The 17,055-nt window shown below is 37.1% G+C and overlaps 1 protein-coding gene and 1 long non-coding RNA gene across 3 annotated transcripts; one reads left to right on the top strand and one right to left on the bottom strand.

Moving 5' to 3' along the window:
• The first annotated feature begins 1,365 nt into the window (after positions 1-1,365).
• Positions 1,366-14,084, top strand: LOC137043299 (sodium- and chloride-dependent GABA transporter 2-like). Of its 2 annotated transcripts, none has more exons than XM_067419519.1 (14): positions 1,366-1,558; positions 1,659-1,793; positions 6,198-6,338; positions 6,451-6,538; positions 6,671-6,803; positions 6,976-7,110; positions 7,351-7,454; positions 8,674-8,798; positions 8,877-8,989; positions 9,147-9,284; positions 9,483-9,585; positions 13,385-13,485; positions 13,634-13,804; positions 13,949-14,084. In XM_067419519.1, the coding sequence occupies exons 1-14, from the start codon at positions 1,420-1,422 to the stop codon at positions 14,069-14,071; spliced, it is 1,749 nt and encodes a 582-aa protein (XP_067275620.1). In that variant the 5' UTR covers positions 1,366-1,419; the 3' UTR covers positions 14,072-14,084. The 2 variants fall into 2 exon arrangements, with proteins under 2 accessions (XP_067275620.1, XP_067275621.1); XM_067419520.1 differs by having other exon boundaries at positions 1,420-1,558; positions 6,295-6,338.
• On the bottom strand, positions 2,683-4,048 carry LOC137043301 (uncharacterized). The gene is made up of 3 exons (XR_010898441.1): positions 3,907-4,048; positions 3,494-3,582; positions 2,683-3,118 (listed from the first exon to the last, which is right to left on the bottom strand). It is a non-coding gene; the product is annotated as an uncharacterized lncRNA (long non-coding RNA).
• Positions 14,085-17,055: the final 2,971 nt, after the last annotated feature.

Raw genomic sequence — 17,055 nt, 5'->3', positions numbered from 1 at the left:
TAAGAGACATTATCATAAACACATCAGATTAGTTTTAATAAACTATACTTACAAATATATTTTAGTTGGAGTTGTAGCTGATTATGTGCACATAAATGTCGTCGATTCATGTTTGGAATACTACAAAGCAAGTACAATTGCAATTGTTTACAAACAATTATCTTGCTATATTCGGCATGTTTATTGCTCGTTTAGCTGCACGAGTTGATGGGCAGAAGCAGGCGTACATATCTATCTGTAGAGGCGGTATTTCTCCCTTCTACTACGTCATTCATTTGAGAGCCCCGTTTTCTGTGCCTGGTGTCTATAAAAGCTTTTCTTTTACTAACAAGGAAGTTTTCAGCTCCGAAACAGGATCTTCTTATATTACCATGACCTTTTATATATCAAAGGCTCAAAGGAAAATTTATTTCTCAATTCATCATCCCTTTAAGTTTATCTGTTTGAGAGATAAATGAACATGCATTCAGCACCCACTTAGTGGATATGATTTCTTAAAACCTTTTTTGCAAACAGCCATGTTTTTTCCATGAGACTCGTAAACTTGTCTTGGTTAATTGTGACCCGTAATCTTGTTAATATTTCCCTATGTTAACTTCCTAAGACACTGTATTCTGTACATCATTTAAACTTTTCCCATGTTTGCCCCACACTCCTTCCTTTGAAACATTTCTTGAGAATCACAATAAGGCAAGACAAGGCCAGTTTAAATATAGGCCTATAGCACATTTCATACACAATGGTAATTCAAAGTGCTTTACATAGAAAATTTATTTAAATAGTGATAACATGATTTAGAAACAAAAATACCAGGCATAAGAATTAAAAATAAAAAAGGATAATTAAAACAGTTTTAAAGAGAATATATATATATATATATATATATATATATATATATATATATATATATATATATATATATATATATATATATATATATATATATATATATATATATATATATATTTGGATAAAATAATCTGCTAATGCATAAATGTAAATGTAAAACTGGGATTTGCTTTTTTGATAATAAATTGTCATGCATTTTTAAGTTTGTTCTTATAAACTGAGGGGGTAGTGGGGACTTATCAAGGGGTTTTTGCAACAGTGCACACAATGTACTCCTGTACTGGATTCTATAGGTTTTGCATATTTTAACAGTTTTCTTTAAAACTATAATTTAAAATTCTAAGTTGTCTGAGCCATATCATACATGATGATTTACTGTATCTGCTTTAGGTGATTCTAAATATAACTTAATTTGCACTTTGGTTGTCATTTCAGCTGACGAGGTTCAGTCAATGAATAGCTTGATACATTTATAAATAAGTAGCTAATATTAAAAAATATGTATAACTGTGAAATTACAGCAGTCTGGACAGCAGGATCAGAGCAACCTGGTCAATACAGCATTACAATATGGCTAGAATCAAAGGACAAATAGAGGAAAGGGGGCACTGGGGCAGTAAAGCAGAGTTTATTTTAGCTGTGGCAGGGATTGTGATTGGTCTGGGTAATGTTTGGAGGTTCCCTTACCTCTGCTACAAGTATGGAGGAGGTATGAGGCAGGCTAAATACACAAATGTTGTTTTCTGTTTTGAAATTTCATTATTTTAGTGGTTACGAATATGAACGATCTACTTTACCTTTGTACTCAGGGGCATTCCTGATACCCTACCTGGTGTTTGTTCTTACCTGTGGGGTGCCTCTGTTCCTGCTAGAAACAGCTATGGGACAATACACACAGGAAGGAGGCATTACATGTTGGCATCGCCTCTGTCCACTGGCTCAAGGTGAGTCAAAATATATTTGTGCAGGTGGGATTTGGACAGGCAACCAGAATTCACATTTTCTAAAGTAGCCTAAATGTGAGGCAGTGGACCAATCGAGTCATCATTGTTATTGTTATTAGTCTGTGGCAGCACCTGGAACTGTATTATAAAAGGAGCTGAAATTTGGCACACTGAGTGTATTTCTTTAAAGTGCATTTTTATATTGGTTAAAACCTTAAGCAAATAACACTCGTCATATAAAAAAAGGAAAAGAACATTTTTTAAAGAGTATTTTCACTTCACACCACGTACTGTCTGCAGAAATTATTGTGACTTTGTTTAGATTATAGATATTTTTAAAAATACATCACAGTAAGCATTAAGGTTTTTTGAAGATGATATTTTAATTGTATCTTCTACTTATATTATAATTAAAAACGTATTCCATAAAAACGTATTCACTTACACATGACAATCGGAATAAATTATATAGTTCATGATATAATTAACAAATTTGTAAATTTTTGGAATACATTTTTTTTTAAAACTTCATAAAAGTGATTAATATGTCCTGCAGAAATTAAAAATTAAAAATTAATTCAGGATATTGTGGCATTGAAATAAAACGCTATAAAATACACTGTTAAACCTTACCAGGTTTTTTATAAGTAAAATACTGGCAACACTGTTGCCAGCTAGTTACTGTAAAGAATCTGTTACAGTGACTAACTGGAAACAGTGTTGCTAGTATGATAATGTGTCTATACCAATACAGTGACTAACTGGCAACAGTGTTGCCAGTTTTATACTGTAAATCAGGCATTACAGTTGATAACTGGCAGCAGTGGTTTCAGTTAATTGCTGTACTGCATATACATTTAAATCATTGTTGTACTCTTAAACTTATGAAGCATTCTGTCATGTTACTTCAATAAAATAAAATATAAAGAACATTTAAATCTTTACACAAATTGACTTTATTACTTAGATGTTTATCTATTGCCCAAAATAACAGAATTACAAAATACTAATGAAAAAAAAAATCATAATTTGCTCCTTCATAACAATAATATCAACAAAAATAATATGAAAACACAAATATTTTCAATGACCCTCAGGTTATTTATGTTAACACAAATTAAATGACCTTCTTATATCCGTACAAGTAAAACATTAACAAAAATGCAGTTAGTTTTATGTTTTCTCTCATATTCAGTGAGCCACTACAAAAATGTATGTACATGTGGATTTATGTTTTGAATCTTTCTTAGATGACAGTTTTTACGGCTATAGTTCCAGCTTTGAAAGCACACTTTGTCCCCTCAGGATTAATCCTCACTAAAAACCTGTTCAGTGAATCAGACAACAGCTATTTCAGAAATGGAGTAAAAAATCTAACATTTCAGAAAAAAACATACTACGAAACAATATAAATAAAAATAAAATGCACAACTGTGGCAAACTCATTTTACATTATTGCACATGCACCTTTCAATGAGTCCTAATGTGGCACTGGCTGACTCTTGGTATTCAATGTTAAATACATAGAAGACACTGAAAACACATGCAGTGGCACTGAGAAAATCTCAACTTCTCATCAATGCAATGAGTGTCACTTTCATCCACTTAGATCAATTTAGAAGGCTATCTTGTGAAATTTGTTCTCACCATAAAAACTACCAAAAACACATGAATTAATTTACCATATATTTCATACTTACCAAGCATGATGAGCCTTGGTGTGACTGGTAGATATAAATCATTTTCCACTGACATTCAGGTTGAAGTTTTCTTTGGAAAGAAATTTGCCCTATGTTGGTGTTGTTTTGTATAAAAAAGTTAGTTGGTGAAAAGGCAAATTGCAAAGTTTGCATCTGTGCATTGTGGCAAATCCTGACTAACTAAGAAAAACGAAAGCAATGATAAAACAAGTTGTTTATCAGCAAGAGTTCAATTGCTGATAAATGCAGTTACTCCAGGAAAATAATTTCTACACAAAGGGATATTACTTAGTGAGGAGTTGTGAGGAGAGGCAAAAAAAACTTGCTAATCAGGAAGCTATCTCAAACCATGCAAACCATCTAACTTTACATTATGTATTTTATAAACACAAATATTTGAATTGTTTACTTACTTGTAGCTGTGCAATTCATTTTCAGTCCGAAAACATACAAATGTACTATTGGAGTTCTCAACACAGCACGTAGCAGTAGCAAACAAACTCCAAATGGGTGACGCCTGCTCGTTTAGGCTCAAACATCCAGCCCTTGTGTATGTATTTGTGTGCTCACATGCATGCATGCTTGCATGCGTATGTGTGTGTTAATGCATTAATCCTTGTTTTCTGACTGAAGATGTTAACAGTTTGAAATAAACAGTGACGTAATGCATCATGGGAATGTAGACCAGTAATTTACCAGTAAATGTTACAGTTATTTCCCTTCATGGGCACTGAAAGTAATGTACTGTAGTTTAAACCTCACCTCATATTACAGTAAAATACCTTCCAATGATGTTAAAGCTAAATACTGGCGATTTTACAGTTATATACCCAGATATCTACAGCAAGGTTTAACAGTGTAAAATAAACAACTCAGCTAGAATATAGAGCCCCTATATAATATAAATCCCTGTTCACACATATCATATTGTGTGTCTTCTGCACAACTAAATTGTTTTTCTCTTCTACATTTGATGTTTTCTTCATATATATCAAAAAACACATCAAATAATGTGAAAATAATTTAGTGTATATATGTGACCAGTCTTCTTAGTGAATGTACTGTGCGTCTGTTTGAAGGGGATAAAGATAGAGAAATGGGTAAGTATGTAACTGTGGCTATAGTGTAGGGGTAAGGTGCATGTACTTAAGTTTTGAAGCAAATCGATCAGAGGTTCAAATCCGCCTTTTGCCACACTCTCTAACCAAGGAACACTTATTAATAAACACGTTAGATGTTTTATTTCCACTTTTCTAATATCTTCTCAATTATTTTTTAAACTAAATGCCTTTTAGATCTGATATGTGATGGGAAAAGGGAGTAGAGAGAGTGTGGCAAAAGGCAGATTCGAACCTCTAATTGATTTGCATCAAAACTTGATGATATGCGCCTTACCCCTACACTATAGCCATGGTTACAGGTTCCATAACCAGGAATAGCGCAATATCTGAATCTTCCTCGGCATGTTAATTGTTGTTGACCAGCTAGCACGAGCCCTCCATGAGTCGGTGGGTGAGGCTACTGGATTAGAGGTGGTGTTTCGTCGTGCACTGATGTCAGTATGAAGCACAGGACCTTTTGCTGAGCCTGGTGTCTATAAAAGCTTTTCTTTGACTAACAAGGAAGTTTTCAGCTCTCAAACTTACAGGATATTCATATATTACCATGACCTTTTATATATCAAAAGGGAACGTTTATTTCTCAATTCATCAGAATTAGCTCAAGTGTGCAGTTAGAGACACCATTGTTAGTTCCCAGCATGCTTTGCATATGGCTGGAAAGGGAGAGTTAATATTGAAATGAAGTGTTGTTTAATGTGTTTTTGAGTGAAGGGAAACATCTGTTAATGTTTAATGTTCAGTCATGTTTGACATTTGAAAGAATTTCTTGTTTTGACCGTTACCCTTGAGTAGAAGAGTAGGGCATATGGTTAGGTTGTGATAACTATAATAACTGCAAGCAATATAATCATGCAGCATGTTGCTCTGTTCAATGAGCAATAACTTTGCCAGTTACATTATTGTTATAACATAACATAAATCAAATTTAAGTCATTACTATAATCGAATTTATAACTTTATTTTACAAGTTAACTTAAATTAATGTGCATAATAATAAATTAATCATAATATTTTGATAAATTTATTCAAGTAGATTCCATGCATGAGAAAAAACTTAAAGCTACTTAAATATTATTGTTACCATATTATATTTTTTTTTAAGTAGAGTGTGTAATATTGTTTACAGTGTAGTTACGTGTAATTAAATTATATTATTACATTTCAAAATGAATGTAATTGTATTACTGAGGTAAAATGTGTTAGGACAATTAAAAGGAAAGTACTTTAATTAAGTATTAATAAAGTAATCCAAACCATTTATAATGAGTAACTTATAACAAGTAAGTATTTAAATTTCCAAAGTAACCTTCCTAACACACTGAATGTATGTGATATTCAACACATTATTTCTGTTGTGTGACTGTGGAATTTCTTTGAATTGTCATGAATTTAATTCAACTTCCTGTCATTCAAATTCCACTTCCTGTGGGGTAGAGTCAATTCATTTCAAATTCCAATTTATGAATTGAATGGAGGCCAATTCTGAAATTATGAATTTTGCACAAGCCTGACTTCATTGAATGGTCCCCATTATTATTGTTTACTGTGCCCCTGGTGATCAGTGTTTCTGTTTGCTTTGTCAGGTATTGGCTATGCAGGACAGTTGATAGTGCTGTACAGCTGCATGTATTACATCATCATTCTGGCCTGGGCGCTTTTCTACCTCTTCTTCTCTTTCAGCTACCAACTTCCTTGGGACAGCTGTGACAACACCTGGAATACAGGTGATAATTTGAAAGTAACATCTGCTTGAATATCATATCCAAAAACCAAGGTTTTGCGAACCAGTGTTTTTTTTGTTTTTGTTTTTCCCGTTCATCTCCTTCTCTGTGTTAGACGACTGTGTGAATCTCGCTGCAAAAAATCTGACCCTCAACCGGACAACACTGATTAATTCAACCTCTGCAGTTACTGAGTTCTGGAAGTAAATAAATAAATATAAATTACATCATTGATAACATCTGACAATAATAAAATAAAATCTTGCAAAAACATTCCACAATAGCATAAGTATAATTATAAAGTCATATTGTTGCTTTCTCCATCAAATTTTTAGACACAGAGTGCTGGCTCTCTCTGGGGGTATTGAGGAGATTGGTAAGATCAACTGGGAGATTCTTCTGTCTCTCGTTGCAATGTGGATCGTGTGTTATTTCTGTGTCTGGAAAGGAGTCAAATCTACAGGCAAGGTGTGCAAAAATGTCACTATGTTTTTCTGTTTTCTTCTGCATTTACAGTGTTTATATGAAATTATGTTTGCATTCATTATTATTGAATGTCAGTACAGTATTTAGCCTGTTAATTGAAATTAGTAATATTATTATTATTATTTCCCTTTCTTGTATTGTGTCTTTACTGTAGGTGGTGTATTTCACAGCCACATTTCCTTATGTGATGCTACTGGTGTTGCTGATTCGTGGGTTGACTCTTCCTGGAGCTCTGCAGGGGGTTGTGTTTTACCTGTACCCTGAACCGGCCCGTCTCGCTGACCCACAGGTAACCTAGACATCTGCTCTGGCATCAGGCTTAATAACACTATACAAAGACTAGATCAGTTGATATTACTGCATTTCTGCATAGTAGATTTAATTACCTTCACATCCAGTAAACAGTATGCTATTTTCTTGTTATAAGTAGCAAAACCAAATTGAAATTTTGCGGACATCAATTTAGCATTAATTAAAACATTATTGAGCCCCTTTCCAAGTCTTCACTACTAATCTGTTGTGCATTTAGGTTTGGATGGAAGCAGGAGCTCAGATATTTTTCTCCTATGCTTTGGGTACAGCCTCTCTTACTGTATTAGGCAGCTACAATAAATATAACAACAACTGCTACAGGTTAGTACGGTACTATTTGAAAATATAATCTTTTTTTCACAATCAAGACTTCAAGATTTCTTTGAACTGTATGTACTGTATTGCTGCTTTTGTATAAATACTAGGGGTGTAACGATTCGTTTTAACAACGATTCGATTCGTATCATGATTTGAGGATGTCGATACGATTCAAGGACGATATTGGTTCATTTAGAATGATATAATCCGAATCGATTCAGTGACTTGAAATCGATTCAGTAACTTTTTTGCCAAAAATTTAAATCAGTGTGACTGAAATAAATACGTGCAGATAAAGTTTCCTAGATTCCTGTTGTTTCTTTTAAGGTAATCAGGTATCAATTATTTATGGATATAAAACAAGTAAACAATTAATGGCAACTGTGTTCACATTTTATTTGAATAAAGTGCAACCAACAGTTTAGGTTGAATTAACAGGAAGTTAAACTTTTCTGCTTTCATTTTCAATAAAAGTACAGTAAGTGCAACCAACCAACATATTACTACTGCTACTTCTGCTTGTTTTTCAAAATAAAAATATTAAAAATATTATATTAATATCAAAAATAAAGTGCAACCAACATCTCTTCAGGTTGAATGAGCAGTGGCTGAACCTGCTACTACTACAAACAGCGAGCGACTTATTTAGAACATCGCCATCTTTACTAAAGTGTTTCCAAAAACTGGACTGCAATGGTGGCTTGATAATTTCTTGCTCGTTGGCTTCTGCTCTGTCATCCGCTGTCATGACAAATCCTGTCCTTGCTATGTTTTGTTTCCTTAGCGCGGCTGCTGGCACGTGCGGTTGCCGTCACATATAGGCAGACTGAGTAACGTTTAACGCCTTTATCATTAAAAGTGCTAAGAAAAAACATCCAAATAAAATCTGACATGCTTAAATCAAATGCATTATTTACTATTATCGATACAATCGATCGATTACCTTTTAAAATGATATTAGATCGATATATGTCGTCTGGAAGGCCAACTTGCCGAGCACAGATATAAATCAATACATCGATGTAGTAGATGAATCGTTACACCCCTATTAAATATACTTCAAATGTATTCTTACCACAGGGTATGGTGTCTAAGTTACATAAACTAATCAGTGATGTACCTCAGGGTTTTGTGTTTGGCCCCCTCCTCTTCTCTCTTCTACAAAACATACAATTTAGGCACATTTTCATAGGACTTGTATAATCTACCTTTTCCCTATCAGGGACAGCTTATGGCTTTGCCTTCTGAACAGTGGCACCAGTGTTGTAGCTGGTTTTGCTGTCTTCTCAGTCCTAGGCTTCATGGCTCAAAAGCAGGGTGTCCCCATTGAGGAGGTGGCAGAATCAGGTAAAAAATAATAATAATAATTACCGCTTTATAACACTAAATACTCAAGAAAAGATTATCTCTCTGTCTTTCTCCCAGGTCCAGGACTAGCGTTCATAGCTTATCCACAGGCTGTAGCTATGATGCCATTCCCTCAGTTGTGGTCTGTTTGTTTCTTCTTCATGATTATTTTGCTGGGACTAGATACACAGGTGATCGAAAATTCAAGCCTACAGACAGAGGTTTAAGACCTTAATCATGAGCCATGTTTGAGGGGAATACTGATATGTTAAAGCCTTCCTAAGTTGATCTGATGTATTTGAAAGTGTTTCACAATCTTAATGCACTTGTGTTCTGCTTCCACCAAAGTTTGTTGCAATGGAAGTTTTCATGACATCAGTGATGGACCTGTACCCCATGGTACTGCGCAAAGCCGGACGACGAGAAATATTCCTTCTACTTTTCTGTCTTTTTTGCTTCTTCAGCCAACTTGTCATGGTTACAGAGGTTTGTGTTTGTTTAACTTGCTACACAGGCCTACTTTCAAACCTTTAACATTGTATGGTGTATGCTGTTAAAAGCTACTACTTTTGAAAAAAAGTAGGCAGTATACAGTGCATATTGTGCACAATGCATTTCAATTCTTTGTGTTTACTTCAACACATTTGTTCAGCTTGAGTTGTAATTTTGCATTGTGACCAACAGGGGGGGATGTATGTATTCCAGTTGTTCGACTACTATGCTTGCAGTGGAGCATGTCTTCTTTTCCTCTGTGTTTTTGAATCTTTGGCCATGGGCTGGGTTTTTGGTGAGTTGCACAGAAGCTACAGAAACTGAGAGCTGTAAAAGAAAAAAAATAACTGTAATATGAAGACATACTGTAAATAGTATGTACAATATTCAGAACTTCCTTCCCTTCAATCATTATACTCTAGGTTGTATAGGCTGATAGCTTGCAGATTGCATGTAAAGGACCTGTCTCATCGTTACCAGATGACATAAACTGTCTGGCCTCTGTTGATTCTGCAGCTAATGAAATTGCTTGCTCAATGTTTAAAGGAACATGCCAACATTTTTGGGACTTTAGCTTATTTACCGTATCCCCCAGAGTTAGATAAGTCCATACATATCTTTATCATCTCCATGCGTGCCATTACACTGCTTCTGTCATAATTTTTGCCATTTACATGTTGTGATGTGTATAGTTACATCGTGTACTGAGACCGATGGAAAGTTATTTTATGTTATTTATTATTTTATGTTAATTATATTATTTAATTATGATTTTCTAGAACGATATGGCTAGGGACTATACTCTCATTCCAGCATGCTCTCTTTGAAAGCAGTTGTCACAATGGTTATGCTGATGGAAGTTAGCTTATTTCCAGGCGCTGTGTAATATCATTGCGCTGCTGCAACCATGGTACGGCAGCAAAGTTCCTTAATTATTACGGAGGAATGAGAGTATAGTCCCTAGCCATATTGGTTGGTCCTTCAGCGCATTATCAGAGTTCCTCTGGAACCCTCCACATCCCCACACTCCACTTGCATAGATCTACTATGGGATTTATATACAGTACATTCGGAAAGTATTCACAGCGTTTCACTGTCTACACATTTTGTTATGTTACAGCCTTATTCTAAAATTGATTAAATGAATTATTTTTATATCACATGTACATAAGTATTCACAGCCTTTGCTCAATACTTTCTTGAAGCACCTTTGGCACCAATTACAGCCTCTTTGAGAATGATGCAACATGCTTGGCACACCTATTTTTGGGCAGTTTTTCCCATTCTTCTTTGCAGGATCTCTCAAGCTCCATCAGGTTAGATTGGGAGCGTCGTTGCACAGTCATTTTCCGATCTCTTCAGAGATTGTTCAATCGGATTCAAATCTGGGCCCTGGTTAAGCCACTCAAGGACTTTCACAGAGTTGTCCCATAGCCACTCCTTTATTATCTTGGCTGTGTGCTTAGGGTCGTTGTCCTGTTGAAAGGTGGTGTGAAGGTTCATCTTCCAACAGGACAACAACCCTTTTGCAAACTCCAGTGCCTTTTGTGCCTTTTGGCAAACTCCAGGCGGGATGATATGGGCCTTTTAGTGAGGAGCGGCTTTTGTTTGGCCATGCTACCATACAGGCCTGATTGGTGGAGTGCTGAATAGATGGTTGTTCTTCTGGAAGATTCTCCTCTCTCCACAAAGAAATGCTGAAGCTTTGTCAGAGTGGCCATCAGGTTCTTATTCACTGCCCTAACTAAAGCCCCTCTCACCCTATCCCTCAGTTTGGCTGGGCTTGCCTGGTGGTTCCATCCATCGGATAGCACAAAGCCTGGGCTTACCTGGTGGTTCTTTCCTTCAGATGAGACGTTAAACTGATGTCCTGACTCACTGTGGTCATTAAAAATCCCAGGATGTCCTTTGATAAAGAGTAGGGGTTTAACCGTGGCATCCTGGCCAAATTTGCCAATTGGCCTCTGTCAATTATGGCCTCCGAATCATCCATATATATACGATTGGCTTCATCACTCTGTCTCCTCTCCACCAGTAAGCTGATGTGTGGTGGGTGTTCTGGCACAATATGGCTGCCGTCGCATCATCCAGGAGGATGCTGCACATTGGTGGTGGTTGAGGAGATTCCCCCCTTACATGTAAAGGGCTTTGAGTGCCTAGAAAATCCATGTAAAGTGCTTTGAGTACCTAGAAATTGTTTAATTTTGTCTTAGAGGTCTACAGACAATTCCTTGGACTTCATGGTTTGGTTTGTGCTCTGACATGTACTGTTAACTGAGGGATACTTATATAGACAGGTGCGTGCCTTTCCAAATCATGTCCAATCAACTGAATTTACCACAGGTAGAAACATCTTAAGGATGACCAGTGGAAACAGGATGCACCTGAGCTCAATTTTGATTGTAAGGCTGTGAATACTTTTTGTTTTGTTTTTTAAATTTTAATACATTTTTGCAAAGATTTCAAACAAACTACTTTTATGTTGTCATTATGGGGTATTTGTAGAATTTTGAGGAAAATAATACATTTAATCAATTTTGGAATAAGGCTGTAACATAACAAAATGGGGAAAAAGTGAAATGATGCGAATAATTTACAGATACACTGATTCATGCAGCAGCATATCTTGCTCACACCAGCGAACATGTATATCTAATAGCATGTGTAGCAGACCAGCAGTCCGCCAAGACCATATACATCATATTGACATATTTATTAACATGCCAAAGCCAAAGCTACATGTAAAATTGTGTGATGTTTATCAAACCTTGTTTCTGGCACCTGCTACTCTGCATAGCCTTCTGAAGGATTCTAACATTGGAGAAATACGTACATCAGAGATGATCTGATGAAATGGAATCTTGCTTGAGAGCCCAATCCACTTCGAGTGAAACTAAATGAGCCAATGAACATTGGCATGTGAACTTTTGCATCACACGTTCCACCTCCATTTATACCTGTACGGAAGCGGATGCCGCATCTCTTTGCATTTCGCTTTAACATTTCGTGTTATGTTCAGTTGTGCATTCTATAAAGAGTATTCTATACAAGCCTTGCTCTTTTCGGGAGGAAGCCTCTTCAGGACGTTTGGCAAGATGACACTGTAGCTCTCATGCTCTCACTACAGAGCTCAGCAGCTGTTTTCACAGCTCTCATCAGAGTGAGTGCACACTGACAGTTGTGCCGCACCTTCAAAGAGAGCTGAGCGCAAGAGCACGCATTTGGCGGGGCATTTTTCCCTGTCCGGCGTGCTGTGGCAATTCCCTGTGCATCTCAGCACTGAGAGTGTTTCTTTCCCATATGTTGTACTATCTTAATTGGCTAGTCCATAGATGTAGCTTTTAAATGGTTACCTCCCTTAGGGCAGGATGCCCAGTGGCTTCCACAGCGCTCCCTTTACACTAGAAGGGGCATGCTTTCCCAGCTTTATCCGATAGTCTCACTGAGTGGGTCATGTGGAATAGCAGGGATTGACTCTCTGCATTCAAACTTCTGCCTCACACAGGTGGGGGTCTGAGAGGCTTATGCAAGGCACTGGAAGGGTCCAAAAAACATGGTGTTTTGGTAGAGATCCCATTTTGTCGGACTGACTAAAATGCAAGGTCTCAGTTACTCATGGTAACCCTCGTTCCCTGGTAACGTACTTCCCGTCACCATGGTTGCTGTACCATCACTGTACCAAGTCACAATCTCAGCTCCTCAGCAAAAAGAAAAGAGATGTGGAATAGCGCAACGGGGTGGAACATGATGCATAGATTGCATGCCAATGTTCATTGGTTCGTATTTCACTCAAAGTGGATTGGGCTCTCAAGTGAGATCCCATTTCATTGGATCCTCTCTGATGTACATCTCCTTCAGGGAACGAGGGTCACCATATGTAACCGAAATGTTTTCTTGTCACAGTCACAGTCCCAGATTCCTCATTTTTGAAAACGAGCATAAGAAACTAAATTATAAATTAATTAAATGTTTTTTCTACAAATCAATTAAAAAATATTTATGATGTGAGACAACAATGACAGTATCTGAAACAGCAATAGACAACATTGACTGTATCAAAGTCAGTGAGGCTGAATTATTCACTAACACCACAGGGGCTGAGAGAATGTTTGATGCCATTGAAGACATGACAAACTCACGGCCCAATTACATGTTTATGCTGTGCTGGAAATACCTGACTCCTTTCGTGTCCCTGGTGAGAGAATTTCATTCATCTCTTTAAACTTCATGTTTCATATTTAGTTGTATATCCCTGGCTAAAACCATTTCTCACATTCTTCTGATTGCATTCTCTTTATTCCTTTACATCCATTCTTCACAACTTCTATTTCTTCTCTTTTCAGGTGTCTTTTGTCTGTTCAATGGTTAATTATAAGCCTCTAACTTTCAACCGCTGGTATGTGTACCCGGACTGGGCGTACGCACTAGGCTGGTTACTGGCCCTGTCTTCCATTCTGCTGGTGCCTGGATGGGCACTGATCCGACTGTTTACTGAGAAAGGAAGCCTAAAACAGGTGAGATTAAACATGATCAAGAGATGAACAAGTTGCTGAAATATTACCAGAGCAGAGAGGTAAATGTTTAGTTATTAACCAAAGTTAAACTGCATAAAAAAACAAGAGTAAATCATCTAACAGATTAATGTTGTTTCTCAACAGCGTTGGCATCAGCTGTGTAGTCCTGACACAAACCTACCTCTCATCCATAAGCAACAAGCTAAATTAGAAGAAAATACCTTCAACACAGAGATGCAAGACTTAATGAAGAGCAACACAAACTAAAAGATGGTCAACTCTTGTTTCAATTTGTTTTTAGAAGTCTTTGTCATTTATCAGCTATTCATGTCTTCGTCTTTTTATTTTTCAAAATATAATTCCAAACCAGTGGCACAGCCCTGATTAAAGCTTTGCCCTGTTTTTTTTTTTTACAGCTTTAATGGCTGATTTTTCTCAGGGAAAAAAAAATAGACACTGCCACAAAGGCCATATACACATTTCAGCTGAACTAAGTTGTCACTTTATCTATTAATAGGGGAAAAATAAGAAGCCCAAAGATGCCGATAATAAGTGGACATGACAATGTTGCAAATGTGCTTTACAAGTATAAACAAAAGCAAAGCAGAGCGAGATACAAACATAAACGTCAAACATGTTCTTCAAGCACATGTTTACATAGAAAAAGACTGGAAAATTAGCACAGTGGCATGGGAAAAAACCAACAAAGTAAACAATTACTGTAATTCCTCAAATACAGACCTTTATTTACCTGAACTGCCGATGGGAACCGGCTTTTATTTGAAGCAGGCTTTTATTAGGGGCAGGCCTGTATTTCTAATTCCATCCGTTTGAAATATAATTGCTTTATGTAAACCATTTTCAATTTAAAGTGATCGTTCCAGTGGACAAATATCATAGATTTTTTAAGAAACATTTGCAAAAATATCACCATACAACAAAATAATACGTATTTTTTGTAAATCCGCGCGCAGCTCCGCATCCGAAGACGAACGAGTTCTCAGCGAATCTAGCCGAGCAGGACTTCTCATCACACTGGCCCCCAGTTTGCGATACAAATTAGGTGCTTATATTTACTGAATGAGCCTACAAAAGCAGAAACAAGCCATTTTAAATAAAGATCCAGGTTTAAGCAAATAAATAAATAAATCACAACATTAAATTTTAGTGAAATTAGGAAATATTTAAGAGATTGTTAATTTAGTGCATATTTTGTTCTCATGTCACAAGTAATAATATCAAGCCAAGGATTAATGAGTTTTACACGATTCTTTTGTGGTGTAGTTTTTGGTGAAATGTACTAAAATAAATATCATCACCTGTGCACGTTAGCCCACTTCTTCTCGACACGTTGGTTTATAGAGCAATTACTCCGAATCGCCCTTTGTCGTTTCAAAGAATAGCACAACGGCGAGTGTGTCAAGTATAAACGCCTCGTCTGTTTGGGGAGGAGCGTGAGCAGTCAGCGGAGGCGCACAGTCAGAGGAGACAGGCGAAAGTATAAATAAGGCTTGAGACGGGGCTGTGCGGAGCTGAGCTTCGAGGCTTGGTTGCGACACCCTTAAGACATAAAAGAGACGAGAGGCTAATATTAGGTGCGTCTTAACCAGCTCCCTAGTTCAGTAGTCAGGGCACTGATCAGGACATACCGGTAAGTCAATGGGCTGACTCCCTGATCAGTCCCCTGACTACATGTAACAGAGGCCAGCTAGTAGTAGTTGCTGTGCGAGTAAACCTCACTCCTCTGACCTCAAGAGACGCTCTAGCGACTGACGCTAGGGGTTGCAGCCTTTAGCCTCCTTGTTAGAGTGTCCGACTCTCATGCCGGCGGACTGGGGTTCGAGTCCCGGTCCGAAAAGTAGGGGTTACATTGGTGCCGTGACCCGGATGGGAGTGTGGTTTAGGGGGGTGAGTGTAACAGAGGCCAGCTAGTAGTAGCTGCTGTGCGAGTAAACCTCACTCCTCTGACCTCAAGAGACGCTCTAGCGAGTGACGCTAGGGGTTGCAGCCTTTAGCCTCCTTGTTAGAGCGTCCGACTCTCATGCCAGCGGACCCGGGTTCGAGTCCCGGTCCGAACAGTAGGGGTTACATACAGAAGGAGCAGATTGAGACGCATACATTTAGAAGATCGATATTTGTAGCCTGCCTGACACATCATTTTCACAGACGTCACATCTCTCATAGACTACAGTAGCCTATTTAAAATGGCACATGCATCCGTTATATTCTCTATTTAATTTACAAAGCAATCCCTGTAAAGTGTTTAGATTAACTATAGAAGAGACCAGGATTAGTGTGTGTCGCACTGGCATGACTCGCATCGGGGCCCCCGGCTACTATCAGAGGCCCGGCGTTTAATTGACTACAGGCTTTTATTTGAGGAAATACAGTATTTTGTCACTCACACAGACTACATTATTCACATATCCTGTGATAGCACAAAGACAGCTCATCCATTTGCATGGAAACTTGAAAATATAAATAAACATGCCCTTGCATTAAAAAAAAAAAAAAAAAAAAAAAATTTAAAACTTTTTTTGCATTGTTTACTGACAACTATAAGCCATTTGATTAGGTATAGGCTACTCAAAAAGCTCTACTACTTTTCTCTAAATTTGAAGCAGGATTTTTTTTGCCACCCCAATAAAATCATTGGGTCTTACCTGGCCACTTCTGAAAAAAATTCTGGCCACGCCTGTAACATGTCCTTCTATTTAGTTGATCCTCTGTTTAGTTGTTTCCATAGTTACCCTTGTTAGTTAAATTCTGTTCAGCTGTGTCTCGTTAATCATTTGATTTCAGTTTGCTATTTAAGTTCATCCCAGTTCCTCACTCTTTGTCCTGAAACCATTATGTTAATTTGTGCCTTCCTTCCTTGAGTTTTGATTAAACTTTTGAAACATGATTCATCTGTATTCGTCTTCCTGCCTGCACTAGCTGTGACATCGTCCCTGCTCCAAACATCTTTTATAATAAAACATAAAAAGAAATTGAACTAAAATATTGTTGCTACCATGTATGAAATATTTTTTTTTATATTAAAGAGAACTTGACTTATGTGTGTTCCATTATTCATTTAAAGAGGTCATTTAATGGTACATACCCTTTTACAAGTTGATTGTATGGAAATGTGTGTTTGCAGTGCTTTTCCTCAACCATCCTATAATGATAAAAATCCTTCCAGTGTTTTTTTTTTTATCTCCTTATATGTTTTTCCCTGTCTGAAATCAACCCTGTTCGACTGTGTGACA

The sequence above is a fragment of the Pseudorasbora parva genome, chromosome 16, assembly GCF_024679245.1.
Source record: "Pseudorasbora parva isolate DD20220531a chromosome 16, ASM2467924v1, whole genome shotgun sequence".
NCBI lineage: Eukaryota > Metazoa > Chordata > Actinopteri > Cypriniformes > Gobionidae > Pseudorasbora > Pseudorasbora parva.
This window is presented reverse-complemented; position numbering and strand designations above follow the sequence as displayed.

Excerpts from the sequence above, each read along its gene's own strand:
- LOC137043299 (XM_067419519.1), top strand. The coding sequence starts at position 1,420 with ATGGCTAGAATCAAAGGACAAATAGAGGAAAGGGGGCACTGGGGCAGT. Across the intron at positions 8,799-8,876 it reads TGAGGAGGTGGCAGAATCAG|GTCCAGGACTAGCGTTCATA; the intron begins GTAAAAAATAAT and ends TCTTTCTCCCAG. Across the intron at positions 9,285-9,482 it reads AACTTGTCATGGTTACAGAG|GGGGGGATGTATGTATTCCA; the intron begins GTTTGTGTTTGT and ends TGTGACCAACAG.